Source organism: Vulpes vulpes, chromosome 13 (assembly GCF_048418805.1).
Source record: "Vulpes vulpes isolate BD-2025 chromosome 13, VulVul3, whole genome shotgun sequence".
In the NCBI taxonomy this organism is placed as follows: Eukaryota; Metazoa; Chordata; class Mammalia; order Carnivora; family Canidae; genus Vulpes; species Vulpes vulpes.
The window spans coordinates 84822835-84836408 of record NC_132792.1 but is presented as its reverse complement, the minus strand read 5'-3'; the positions used below and the strand labels follow the sequence as shown (position 1 = coordinate 84836408).

At 55.1% G+C, this 13574-nt stretch overlaps 1 protein-coding gene across 5 annotated transcripts in view; it reads right to left on the bottom strand.

Moving 5' to 3' along the window:
* Positions 1-9011: 9011 nt before the first annotated feature.
* Positions 9012-13574, bottom strand: part of PPP4R1 (protein phosphatase 4 regulatory subunit 1) — a 61821-nt gene continuing 57258 nt past the window's right edge. For all 5 annotated transcript variants that reach the window (XM_072734876.1, XM_072734875.1, XM_026005953.2 and 2 more), the window contains 4 exons: positions 11969-12089; positions 11737-11871; positions 11081-11222; positions 9012-10162 (listed from right to left, as the gene is read on the bottom strand). In XM_072734876.1, the coding sequence (XP_072590977.1) occupies positions 9999-10162; positions 11081-11222; positions 11737-11871; positions 11969-12089 (562 nt within the window). In that variant the 3' untranslated portion in view covers positions 9012-9998. The remainder of the gene's footprint in view (positions 10163-11080; positions 11223-11736; positions 11872-11968; positions 12090-13574) is intronic.

Here is a 13574-nt window from a genome sequence, read left to right as displayed (position 1 = left end):
TTGTTTTAAACTCCTCAAAAAACTGGGCTGCAACCTGAATGGTATCAAGAGGTTGACCCAGCCATCCAACTACATTATCGTCAATTTGCTTTTCTTTCTTTTCAATCAGGGAGACGATCTTCAACTAAGATGGGAAATCAAGAGATTTCCTACATTCTAGACTGAGAGCTGTGTGTCTTTGGAATGTTTTAGTAAATCCTTCCACAAAGACTTCAGAATGTGCTTCTTTCCTTTGGACACGTAGGAACTTCTTTGTATGCCTTCTCCCCAAAGCTACAATGAAACTATCAGGCTCTGAATATCAGCTTCTTGGCCAACTTTTGGCCATTTAGCTAGTTAAAAAAAAATTTCTTTCAAACAGCTTGTTGGGTTTCAGCTGAGACAAACAGTAAATATTCCTGTCAGTGTTGAGCTACCCTGTAGTCCCAAGAGGTGTCCCCAAAGGAGGCGCGGAAGATAGTGCCATGTGACTACCCAGAGCCACCCCTAAAGACAATCCCTGAGAGCCCGCAACAGGTGCTTGGACCCTGGCCACAAAGGGAGAGTGCAAGCCACCATTTCTGTCCCGACCATATTTTGGGGTCCCCAGCCTGACAGTTGACAAGCCAAGTTCTGTGGACACAAAATAAGACAACAAAGCAACAGAACTGTCCATGGGAGAGTAGGACCAACAACCAATGGGTAACTGAAAACAAATTTCAAGTTCTAACTCAAAGATCTAATTCTTAACAAATGCTTTTTGCCTGCCAGTCTCAAGGTGGAAAGGAATGGACAAGGTCACATCTTAGCTTCCTCTCTAGACCAGGCACCAGATATGGAAGACTTCTCTCATGGTTTGCTGCTCCTGCCAGTTTTCCAGGATCCCACCTGCAGATTCCAGGGCAGGTGGGTTGTCCCAGCAGAGCTCTTCCTGGTTCCCAGAAACTGTAGAGGGGAAAAAAATAACTTTGTACTTTAAGTGGGGAGGGCTTTGGCTGAGACCCATTCTTTCTCTAGACATCTCATAAATGGATAAGCTTATGTAGATGAAAAGTTGTCCACTGCTGCCACTAACCCAGGGTTACCCTTGGTAAGGAAAACCTGCTTGCTCAGCCTTAAAATAAAATGTTCCTCGGGCTATCTGGGTGGCTCAGTGGTTGAGCTTCTGCCTTTGGCCCAGGGCATGATCCTGGGGACCCAGGATCGAGTCCCATGTAGGGCTCCCTGCATGGGGCCTGCTTCTCCCTCTGCCTCTCTTTCTGGGTCTCTCCTGAATGAATAAATAAAAACAAATTTAAAAACATGTTACTCATCTGAGGCCTCACACTGGACCCAGCACAGCTAAGTTAGACCTAGTCCTACCCTAGAGCCAGTCTGGTTTCCACCTTGGCCCCAGTCCAGTTTTCTGGTTGGATCCAGATTTAACTGGTTAAACAATTCTGGTTTTTTAATTTTTTAATTTTTTTAACATTCTGGTTTTTAAGTCTGACCCAGTCTTGGAAAATAATGCTCAAATAAAGTCTGAAAGCTCACAATGCAAAAGCTGCGAGGCTGGTTGGATCTGAGGGCTGCCCACCAGCTCCGTGGCAACTGGAAAGCCAGGGGCTCAGCGGGCCTCTGGGCCTGGTGGCCGCGGGTCCTGGGGCTGCAGGTCTCCTTCAGGTCCCGCATCCCGCACTGGGCCGGTTACAGACGGGGCAAGCTACAACACTCAAGTTTATCTGAGCAAAGATCGACTGGAATCAGGCAACAGCCCGCCTAGCCGAGGAGAGGAGTCCCGAGGCCCGAGGCGCGGAGCAAAGTGCGAGGCTCGCGGGCGGAGGGGCGCAGGGGCGAGAAGTCCCGCTCGGCTCAGCAGCAGGTTGGCTACGCGAAGCGGCGCCCGGGGCTGGCCTGGGTCGGCTGCGTCCCAGGGCCACGGACCACGGAGCTGGGGCTGGACTGGAGTCTTGGCTTGGGGACGTGGGAGGGGCATAGGCGACTCCGCTGGCGCGTGTCGTCTCGTTTCTGACGATGGCGCCCGAGGCCCGAGGCGGTGGCCTGGCCCGCGGGGGGCTGTGGCCGAGCCTGTCGCCGCACATCCAGGGGCGCAGAGGGAAGGAAGGGGCGCGGGGCCCGGGGGCTCCAGCGCGGGGCGGAGGAGCGCGTGACCGTCCGAGGGCCGGGCCGGCTCCGCTGCAGGGGGGCGGGGGGGGGGGCGGCGCGGCCCCTGCGGCCCGAAGCTCCTGGCGAAGCCGCATCCGGGGCTCTGGTCTCACTCGGGGCCCAAAGGACACGGCGTTTGGCGCCACCAGGCCGGCCCGACGGGCGCGCAGGGGCCCGAGCCGTGCAGGGCTCTGCCTCCGTGCAGGCCCCCCCTCCCCGGGCCACCCCCAGCCCGACGGGGCGGCGACCCTCGCGGCTGCCCCGGCAGAGCCCCGGCGGAGCCCCAGCACCGCACGGAACGGAAGGGGCGGCGGGCGGCGGCCACGGGCCGAGGAGCAGCGGGCGGAGCCGGAGGGAGCGAGGGGAGCTCGGCCTCCGCGGGCGGTCAAGGGGACGCTCGCTGCGCAGGCGGGGGTGGGGGACGGGCGGCGGCGCTCCGGGCCGGGGGGCTGCGGGGCTCCAGGGCTGCGGGGCTCCAGGGCTCCAGGGCTGCGGGGCTCCAGGGCTCCAGGGCGGCGGGGCTGCGGGGCTCCAGGGCTCCAGGGCGGCGGGGCTGCGGGGCTCCAGGGCTCCAGGGCTCCAGGGCTGCGGGGCTCCAGGGCTGCGGGGCTGCGGGGCTCCAGGGCTCCAGGGCTCCAGGGCTCCAGGGCGGCGGGGCTCCAGGGCGGCGGGGCTGCGGGGCTCCAGGGCTCCAGGGCGGCGGGGCTGCGGGGCTCCAGGGCTCCAGGGCTCCAGGGCTCCAGGGCTGCGGGGCTCCAGGGCTGCGGGGCTCCAGGGCTCCAGGGCTCCAGGGCTGCGGGGCTCCAGGGCTGCGGGGCTGCGGGGCTCCGGGGCTCCGGGGCTCCAGGGCTCCAGGGCGGCGGGGCTGCGGGGCTGCGGGGCTCCAGGGCTCCAGGGCTCCAGGGCGGCGGGGCTCCAGGGCGGCGGGGCTCCAGGGCTCCAGGGCTCCAGGGCGGCGGGGCTCCAGGGCTCCGGGGCTGCGGGGCTCCAGGGCTGCGGGGCTCCAGGGCGGCAGGGCTGCGGGGCTCCAGGGCTCCAGGGCTGCGGGGCTCCAGGGCTCCGGGGCTGCGGGGCTCCAGGGCTGCGGGGCTCCGGGGCTCCAGGGCTCCAGGGCTCCAGGGCTGCGGGGCTCCAGGGCTCCGGGGCTCCAGGGCTCCAGGGCTCCAGGGCGGCGGGGCTCCAGGGCGGCGGGGCTCCAGGGCGGCGGGGCTCCAGGGCGGCAGGGCTGCGGGGCTCCAGGGCTCCAGGGCTCCAGGGCGGCAGGGCTGCGGGGCTCCAGGGCTCCAGGGCTCCAGGGCGGCAGGGCTGCGGGGCTCCAGGGCTCCAGGGCTCCAGGGCTGCGGGGCTCCAGGGCTCCAGGGCGGCAGGGCTGCGGGGCTCCAGGGCTCCAGGGCTGCGGGGCTCCGGGGCTCCAGGGCTCCAGGGCTCCAGGGCGGCGGGGCTCCAGGGCTGCGGGGCTCCAGGGCTCCAGGGCTCCAGGGCTGCGGGGCTCCAGGGCTCCAGGGCTCCAGGGCGGCAGGGCTGCGGGGCTCCAGGGCTCCAGGGCTCCAGGGCTCCAGGGCGGCAGGGCTGCGGGGCTCCAGGGCTCCAGGGCTCCAGGGCTGCGGGGCTCCAGGGCTCCAGGGCGGCAGGGCTGCGGGGCTCCAGGGCTCCAGGGCTGCGGGGCTCCGGGGCTTCAGGGCTCCAGGGCTCCAGGGCGGCGGGGCTCCAGGGCGGCGGGGCTGCGGGGCTCCAGGGCTGCGGGGCTCCAGGGCTCCAGGGCTCCAGGGCTGCGGGGCTCCAGGGCTCCAGGGCTCCAGGGCTCCAGGGCGGCGGGGCTCCAGGGCTCCAGGGCTCCAGGGCGGCGGGGCTCCAGGGCGGCGGGGCTCCAGGGCTCCGGGGCTGCGGGGCTCCAGGGCTGCGGGGCTCCAGGGCGGCAGGGCTGCGGGGCTCCAGGGCTCCAGGGCTCCAGGGCTCCAGGGCTCCGGGGCTGCGGGGCTCCAGGGCTGCGGGGCTCCGGGGCTCCAGGGCTCCAGGGCGGCGGGGCTGCGGGGCTCCAGGGCTCCAGGGCTCCAGGGCGGCAGGGCTGCGGGGCTCCAGGGCTCCAGGGCTCCAGGGCTGCGGGGCTCCAGGGCTCCGGGGCTCCAGGGCTGCGGGGCTCCAGGGCTGCGGGGCTCCGGGGCTCCAGGGCTCCAGGGCTCCAGGGCTGCGGGGCTCCAGGGCTCCAGGGCGGCGGGGCTCCAGGGCGGCGGGGCTCCAGGGCTCCAGGGCTCCAGGGCTCCAGGGCTCCAGGGCGGCAGGGCTGCGGGGCTCCAGGGCTCCAGGGCTCCAGGGCGGCAGGGCTGCGGGGCTGCGGGGCTCCAGGGCTCCAGGGCGGCAGGGCTGCGGGGCTCCAGGGCTCCAGGGCTCCAGGGCTGCGGGGCTCCAGGGCTCCAGGGCGGCAGGGCTGCGGGGCTCCAGGGCTCCAGGGCTCCAGGGCTGCGGGGCTCCAGGGCTGCGGGGCTCCAGGGCGGCGGGGCTCCAGGGCTCCAGGGCTCCAGGGCGGCGGGGCTCCAGGGCTCCAGGGCGGCCGCACAGCGTAAAGCGGCGGTTTGCAACAGACGTTTGCAACAGACAACGAGATTCAGAGATTACATGAACCTGATAACTGTGCCGGTGGAGTTATCCGAATTAGAGGGGATTAATCTGGGAACAGTAATGTCCCACGGCTGCCTCTAGGATCCTGGTATTTAAGAATGTCCCCTTGAGGGCAGCCCGGGGGGGGGGGGGGAAGGCAGCGGTTTGGCGGGATCCTGGAGTACCGGGATCGAGTCCCGCATCGGCCTCCCTGCGTGAAGCCTGCTTCTCCCTCTGCCTATGTCTCTGCCTCTGTGTCTCTCATGAATAAGTAAATAAAATCTTTTTAAAAAAGAAGTCACCTTGATCCTTGGGAGAAGTGCCAGATCCCACACCCGACCCCGGACCTGCTGGATCACAGTGTGTACTTTAACATCCGAGTCCAGGTGACCGACATGTACAAGAACGTTTGAAGGCAGCATCCTGAATTGCCAGCAATATTTAAAAGCCAGAATGAGAACTAAAAAGCCCAGAAGAATCTCATAAAGAACGGCCATCCAAACCGAGTCAGTGGCAGCCCTATGATGCACGCAGATGCAGCTCGCAGCATGTTCTTACTGGGCAGGAGACCGAGACTTCCTCGTGGACTGGGGGGCCACGTCCCTGCTGTGGCATATCAGAGCTTAAATGGCAGTTGGGTGGCCTCTGGGGAGCTGAGTCTGTCCCATCCCATCCGCAGCTGTCCTGCTTGCCCTCCCCTGGGTGACGGCTGAGGGAACGTTCCGTGCAACTTCCTTCTCCTCCAGGGTTTTTGCTCCCAATCTTGTACTTTCTTCGTGCTTGGCTGCCGGCAAGCTCTGGGCCGGGACAGCTCACGGGAACCGGATGGGGACCTGAGCTGAGCACAGCTTCCTCACGGGACATCTACAAACACTACCCAAGTGATGCTTGGAGTCCAATTCCTAACAGCCGTGGGCATTGTGAACCCTAAACACAGTGGGGCACAGTGAAAGATTTATAGGATAAAGTTTCTGACTAAAAACCCAAGTATCAAATCTTGCCACATGTATTTCAGCAAGACTTGACTTAAAATGAGACCTGGTGGAAATAAACCTAAAGCAGCCACATAAAACGCTGCATGGAATAAAAGCTGACCACTGAATGAACACCTGCTGTCACCTTTGCTACTAAAGGGATCGACCCTGCTCTTGAGTTTAGAGAGGCTGAAGATGGGGAATTCACAAATACAACAGAACTGCCAGGTCTTGCTTACATTTCCAGATTCAACTTCTTTCTCTCTGGTTTGACTCAGAAGATTATTAATTGTAGAGAGGCTGTTTGCTTGGTGTGAGTTGCCAGGAGTTTCTTTTCCTCCCATCACCCATTCCTTCGGTCTCCTGGAATCTTGCATGGAAATGTTCCCATTAAAGGAAATCCTCGCGTGTGTCCCGGGGCAGGGATGCAGCGCTCTTTCCTCTAGATGGTCAGTTGAAAACCTGCCACCGCCTCCCACAGCTCCCTCCTCCTTGGAGCAGAATCTGTGAAGAAGTATTGCTTCCTGATGCTCCCCCAAAATATCAGCTTGGCGTTTCAGGCATCCACGGTCCCACGACTGTAGTGCCAGACTTTCGAGTTGCTTCCTTCAGCACGTTCAGCTTCCAGCACGCCAGGAAACAGTCTCGCCCAAGATGAAGTGGGCCCTGGACGGAACAGGTACGAGAAGAATTGGCCACACACCGTGCACCTGACCACCTGCCCCGCAAACTAAGAATCAGAGTGCCATCGCCTGGACAGCTCAGAGGGCATTTGCAGTGTAGTTAGGAACTCAGCATTTGCCAATTCCGCTAGAAGGTTCCAGACAAATCATGGTCTGGCATCACAGAAATACCTCCAAGACTTAAGCACAAGGATCACAGCCCGAAGGCAGCCCCCTGAGCCATTCCACTCCGCCAACAGGAGGTCTGGTGGCCTGGGGCCTGGGTGAAGAGACACTCTGAAAACGCACCAAAGCCTGCAGACAATTTCTCCCGGACAAGGGGGGAGCAGCCAAGATTCCCCCGGGGAGGCGGGGCAGAGGCAGGAGTGCGGCCTCCGAGTTCCCCGCGGGGGGACTAAGCTCCAGCTTTTGAAAAATACCGTTTTCCTCCTCACCTTTGTTGACGTTGCTTAAGACTCACAATCAGAAAGACAGAAAGAGATGGAGTACTTCCAAACTCGTTCTATGAAGCCAGCATCACCTTAATTCCAAAACCAAAGACCCCACCAAAAAGGAGAATTATAGACCAATATCCTTGATGAATACAGATGCAAAAATTCTCAACAAGATACTAGCCAATAGGATCCAACAGTACATTAAGAGGATTATTCACTATGACCAAGTGCGATTTATCCCCGGGATGCAAGGCTGGTTCAACACTCGTAAAACCATCAATGTGATTCATCATATCAGCAAGAGGAAAACCAAGAACCATATGATCCTCTCAATAGATGCAGAGAAAGCATTTGACAAAATACAGCATCCATTCCTGATCAAAACTTTTCAGAGTGTAGGGATAGAGGGAACATTCCTCAGCATCTTAAAAGCCATCTACGAAAGGCCCACAGCAAATATCATTCTCAATGGGGAAACACTGGGAGCCTTTCCCCTAAGATCAGGAACAAGACAGGGATGTCCACTCTCACCACTGATATTCAACATAGTACTGGAAGTCCTCGCCTCAGCAATCAGACAACAAAAAGACATTAAAGAAGTCAGTCTCTTCGCCGATGACATGATACTCTACGTAGAAAACCCAAAAGACTCCACCCTAAGATTGCTAGAACTCATACAGCAATTCGGCAGTGTGGCAGGATACAAAATCAATGCCCAGAAATCAGTGGCCTTTCTATACACTAACAATGAGACTGAAGAAAGAGAAATTAAGGAGTCAATCCCATTTACAACTGCACCCAATGCATAAGATACCTGGGAATAAACCTAACCAAAGAGGTAAAGGATCTATACCCTAAAAACTACAGAACACTTCTGAAAGAAATTGAGGAAGACACAAAGAGATGGAAAAATATTCCATGCTCATGGATTGGAAGAGAATATCTCCTAAGATTAGCCGCCCCGCATTAATGCCTATGAGGACATACTCACCACCTGATTCCTCTTCCGATTATGAAATTAGTTTGAGCTGGTTTGCAGTTTTTACCTCTTGGAGGGTTTCAAAGATCTGCTCGGATGGTCAGTTTTCCTCCTTTGCTGGGTCCTGTGCTGCATCCGGAAGCCCACTTCTCTCCCTTAGAAGCCCTGGCCGCTCCCGCCCCAAGGCAGGAGCAGCCCGGCTCAGGCCCACGTGGCACTGAGTGTGGAGCGGAGCCCCCACCTCCTGTGGCCCGCGGTTCTTCAGGGGCGACCACGGCGGGAGGGCTCCAAGGGCAGCGCCGAGCAGCAGCGAGGTCGCGGAGAGGCCGGGCCAGCGGGGAAGGGGCCTGTGCTGCCTTCGTACGCTTGCCCTAAATTCAAGTCCTTTATCCTGAATATACTATTACTGCTGTCGCTTACGAGAACACGCAGCACCGGGACGCCCAGGGGGCTCAGTGGTGGAGCACCACCTTCGGCCCAGGGCCTGATCCCGGGGTCAGGTCCCACATCAGGCTCCCTGCATGGAGCCTGCTTCTCCCTCTGCCTGTGTCCCTGCCTTTCTCTGTGTGTCTCTCATGAATAAACAAATAAAACCTTAAATAAATAAAAAAAAACCCACCACGCAGCTTCGTGTGTGACGGTCACATAATTTACACAACTGAAATTCCGGGGCTGCGCCCTCCTCCCATCTGTGTGGGCCAGGCCCCACCAACCCCAACCCCCCCATCCCCCTCCGTAGACCGCCGTGCACCCCCGCTTCCTCCATCCCAGGGCAACTGGCTCACACTTCCACTCGCAGGGTTGTAATGCAAGAGGCAGAGACACAGGTCTCACCTATGATAGTCTGTACACAACACAGCCTACGTGTTCCCCAATCCGCACCCCGAGGCTCGAGGGGATCCTGCCGGCAGAGTCATGGAAAGCAAAACTCACAGGTGCACCCCAGGGACTCAGGCCAAGGGTCCTTCAAGCTGGGCTCAGAAGAGCGACCACCACCTCCATGCAGCAGTCTGCAGCGTCCCAGTCCCAGCTTGTGCAAGGCCGCTCGGCCACAGATGGGGCATGGCTTCCCGTTCCCACTGTGCAGAGGCCGTGGGGACTCAGAGCTGCAGGACTACGTGTCCGGGGCCTTGGGCTGAACTTGGGACACCCCGCTGTCTGCTGGGAACAGAACCTGGCCCCAAGTGGCACATGCAGATGGCAAACAAATTACTAAACTAGGTAAAAGACAAATATTTTAATCTAGTTTTCCCACTTCATACTAAATCATTAATACAGGTCACAAATTGCATTTATTTGCAGACATCTAGAAAACAATCAGAAGTGTATATATCTCTCTATATAATCTTATTAATAAATTTTATTCGGACAAGAGAACTTGTGCCACAAGTTTAGACAGCATGATTAGACTGCAGCACTCCCAAGAGTGGTCACAGGTATGTACACGTGGGAAGTAAAGCTGCACCTCAGAGCCGATCATGATCAAGTTAAAAACACCTGACATACAGCACGCGCCAATCCACTCCTTCGGGTCATGACCAGCATGAAGAAAATCGGGACATAGATACTCAGCCAACATTCTGTAAATGTGCACAGCAATATGCTGCATTTAAGAGTTAAAATCAGATTCTATTTTAGTGTTAGCATCAAGCCCTTAGGAGAAACCCACCCCCCAATCTCCTTTCGCATTTACACACGTCGGCAACTATTCACACTTAGGGCCGGGCTGGGTGGCTGGCCTCGGAACCAACAGGTCCTTGCCTGCGTGGGGACAGTGCGGCTAATACTGAAGGTCTCGGTCACATCCTGGCTCGCAGCCACCTTCTGGCTGCCACTCCATCTATCTGGCATTAAATAAAACCAGGAGAAAGCAATGCAGGTCTCTGGGAATCTCCTCCCTTCCATACGGAAAATGCTCTGCCAATTCAAGTTTCATTCAGTCAGGAAGACGGAAGGATTTAAGGCTTCGGTGACAATTATAATCCTCTGAGAAATTATTTTCCCTTAAAGTCAAGATAAGATAATAGTGTTTACTGTACTTTCTCTTGACTCTTAAAATCCCTGGTATCAATGTAGGCAACTTGCACCTGCAATTAATCTGCAAGCGAGGAAGGTCTCTCCTCCTCCCCAAGGCTGGCCCAGATCGCATGTGTGGAGCACTTGTCAGCCCTTGGCTCCCTATGAAGCAGAAGGATGAGGTTCCGGCCTTCTAGTAGGTTGAGGAAGCTGTGCTCATGGCATCATCAGAGATTTTGGTACTGGCAGGGTGGATGCTTGCAAAATACTTGACGTCACTGTCACGATCCATCTGAAGAGCCATGATGGTCTGTTCTACGGCTTCCTGATGACAGCTGGCAGAGGTTAGGAAATATTCTGGAGATGCAAAGTGCAGATTACAAATAAAATGAGTTTAACATTTCAGTTTTATCAAGTATGAGTATACTAAGTTCTTAGTCATAAACATAATTTCTCCAAGCTATGTCGAATTACAAATAGTAATCCAAATTGACTGGTGTGATAAGAAAAATCACAAGCCTAAGAGAATTGTACGATTTATCTTGTTTTTAGAACAGACTAAATGGCAGCAAAGCTAATAAATATATTAACACTTATACTTGTGATAGGTATTAATTCACTCAGTACAAACACCCCGAATACCAATCACACACACAGGTTGAGAACCAGTTTTCTTTAGCTATTTCCTTACTATTAAAACAATTTAAATGAATTCTAAAGGAGGGAAAAGCAGTATTCATTTACCCATATTCTTAGAAGTCTATTAACAAACATTTCTATGCTTCATTCACGAGTTCATGCATTTAAATGCTATTTGTTAGATATGGGGGGGCGTTGACAATAAATAAAACACAGCTGAATCTTGAGCAGCTTATTAGTATGTGGCAGCAAAGCAAATACCAGGAAGCATCTGTCTTCTGCCTAAGGAGTGAAGAGGAGGAAACACAAACATGCCTCCTGGCCCTGAGCAACAGTAACACAGGTCACGTGGGACAGACTGATGGCAGTTTTTCATCCTGTCTTAAGAGAATACCCAATCTTTCAAATGACTGTCTTGATTATAGAAGAAATGCCCCTGGAGCAGGAAGGCGAACAAGTCCCTGTCATCTAACCTGTGCCCTCTCTCAGGGGGAGCCCCCACTTGACAACTCAAGTCTTCTCCCATCAGATAACACGTAGGAACATACAGTGCTTCCGCTCAGCTACGTCTCCATCCGCACAGTCTGCATACCTCCTCCCCGCAGCACACGGTTTTCCTAACAGTCACCTACCCACCTTTCTCCAGGAGAGTTTGTCTTAACGTCTTTGCAAGCAGCACTCGAACGTTCGGAACCCGATCATTTGCCAAGGTTAGCAGATGCGGCATCAGATGCAGAGCAAACTGGTCCATGGGAAGGCAATCATCCTCGATGACAGTCTAGGAGGACAAACAGTTCCTTTAATCTGCCAAGGTAATCGCCAAACCCTGGAATACTGGCTAACATTATCTTTTATTAACAGCCCAAGCACTACAGATTTCAGCTACTTCTTTTTAAACTATCATTCCACGCGCTCGGGAACCCCAAACTAAGAGGACATAATTTTAAGTCCCCACAAATAGGTTTTTAATGGCTCTCCTGAATCCCGGAGTGTGCAGTCATGCTCATTTACACACACACACACACACACACACACACACACACACACACACCCCACACCACCTACCCACACCCCCCCCCCCAAGGGCTATGCCATGGACCCCGAGCGCCCCCTAGTGGATGGCTGTGGGATGAGCCAGGCAGACACCAACTGGGGAACAGGTGATCCCCTGGAGAGCCAGAGGGCAAAAGTGTTCCTTAAGCATCAGAAAGAGAGTGTTGGGAAGCAGAGTGAAAGAAGAAACATAGTTTTAGATAGAAAAATGTGTCATGCACGCATAAGTCTTCACTTACCTGGCAGACAAAAACAAAGGCTTGCCGGCCAGACCACTTGGGACATCTACCAAAGTTTTCTACGAGCTCATTGATGAGGTCAACTCCAAACGTGGGGGGCGTTGCCATGTGCAGCTTCTTCACCATCTCACTAACCTAGGAGGGGGAGCACAGAGACATGAGGAAGACTTTCTGTTCCAGGATCTTATTAAACAGTGTGCTGTTCTAAAATTGAAAAAATTGTAACACATACCAACTTGTAGGAAATCCAACGAACAGAAGAAACTTTATCTGCACATAGATTCAGAGCAATGGGACGTAAATAGTCGTAAACATCTCTGGGACTATATAATTCTAGAAGTAAAATCAGCTGTCTACAAAAATGAATTATAAAAATAAAAATATAATTAAAATTTTTAAATAAATAAATGAAAATAAGTTAATCATCTGAATAATTTGTAATACTGGATACTATTTGTAAGATGAACACATGCAAAGACTAGTGAGCAATGTGGTCTCTCATGTACAGAGTCATCACCAGTCTGTATGTCTCTAGAAATGTTTTTAAACACTATGCAAGTTCAAGTATCTCCTCCCCTCAAAACGTAAGGAAAACAAACGTGGAATTCTATGTCCACAGGGACTGAGACAGAGCAAAGCATTTCCTTGTATGTTCAGTTGGAACATGGACATATGTAACTGTTCAGAATGCTGAGAAACTTCCTTCTACAAATCAGTTTCCTAAATAAGAAGTTCTAGTAAGTAGTATTAGGTAGCCTGAGGTGTGTGTGTCCAAGCTCTGAGCAGCTCCTAAGGGAATGACACCCTTATTAGAGATAAGAGAAGCAGAGAGGTCCTCTAGTGACTGTTCCTATCACATCTGGGTAGACCCGAAGACTGACCGTATCCTCCTGGCTACTTTGAGTAGTTGCAACAATGCCCGGGAAAAAATACCTCCAATACCAGTGAGATTTTGCCTTTCAGATTTCATGTTTAAGACTATTTACATTCGTTATCAGCAGGGAGTAACTATAGGCATGAATATACATAATGTAGCAATAACCAAGGTGCCTGTATGTATGTATGTGTGTGTATATATATCACACACACACACACACACATAAATACTCAGAAATGAGAGGCTCAATGATTGACTCCATTCTCTTTTTCTTTCTTTCTCTCTCTTTTTAAGATTTTATTTATTCATGACAGAGAGAGAGAGGCAGAGACACAGGGAGAGGAAGAAGCAGGCTCCATGCAGGGAGCCCCATGTGGGACTCGATCCCGGGTCTCCAGGATCATGCCCTGGGCCAAAAGCAGATGCTCAACTGCTGAATCACCCAGGTGTCCCTCGACTCCATTTTCTGACTCTGCAAATGTTCTTGCTGGCTTGCCCCGGGTGCATACCTCAGGAGAAAGTCTGGGGTCAGGAAAGCAAACTGGAGAGAGGCCCCTCAGCAGGCAGGAAATGAGTGACACATGTTGAGGGACAGGGGTAAAGTCCCATGCACCTCCCTGGGCTCCTCTCTTTACCAAGCCTGAGCCTTAAGGCGCTGACAGGGGGGCAGCAAAGCCCGTCCACCCACGGGCACAGGCAGACACTGCAGCCGGGGGCAGAGGAGAAGAACGAACTCCACCCCAGAGCGCGGCGCGGCGCGGCTTCTTGGGCTAAGGCCCTACCCCGGTAACAAGCAGAGGTCTCCTCCCGCTGCGGACGGCAGCGGCCTCTGCCCAGCACTGGCCACAGACACAGGCAGAGGCTGCGTGCCGTGGGGAGGGGAATCTGACGGAGCCAGGCACACGCGGCGCCTCAGGGCCTGGGGCTGAGCCCACATGACAGCTTCCCCCGTTTCCAGCAC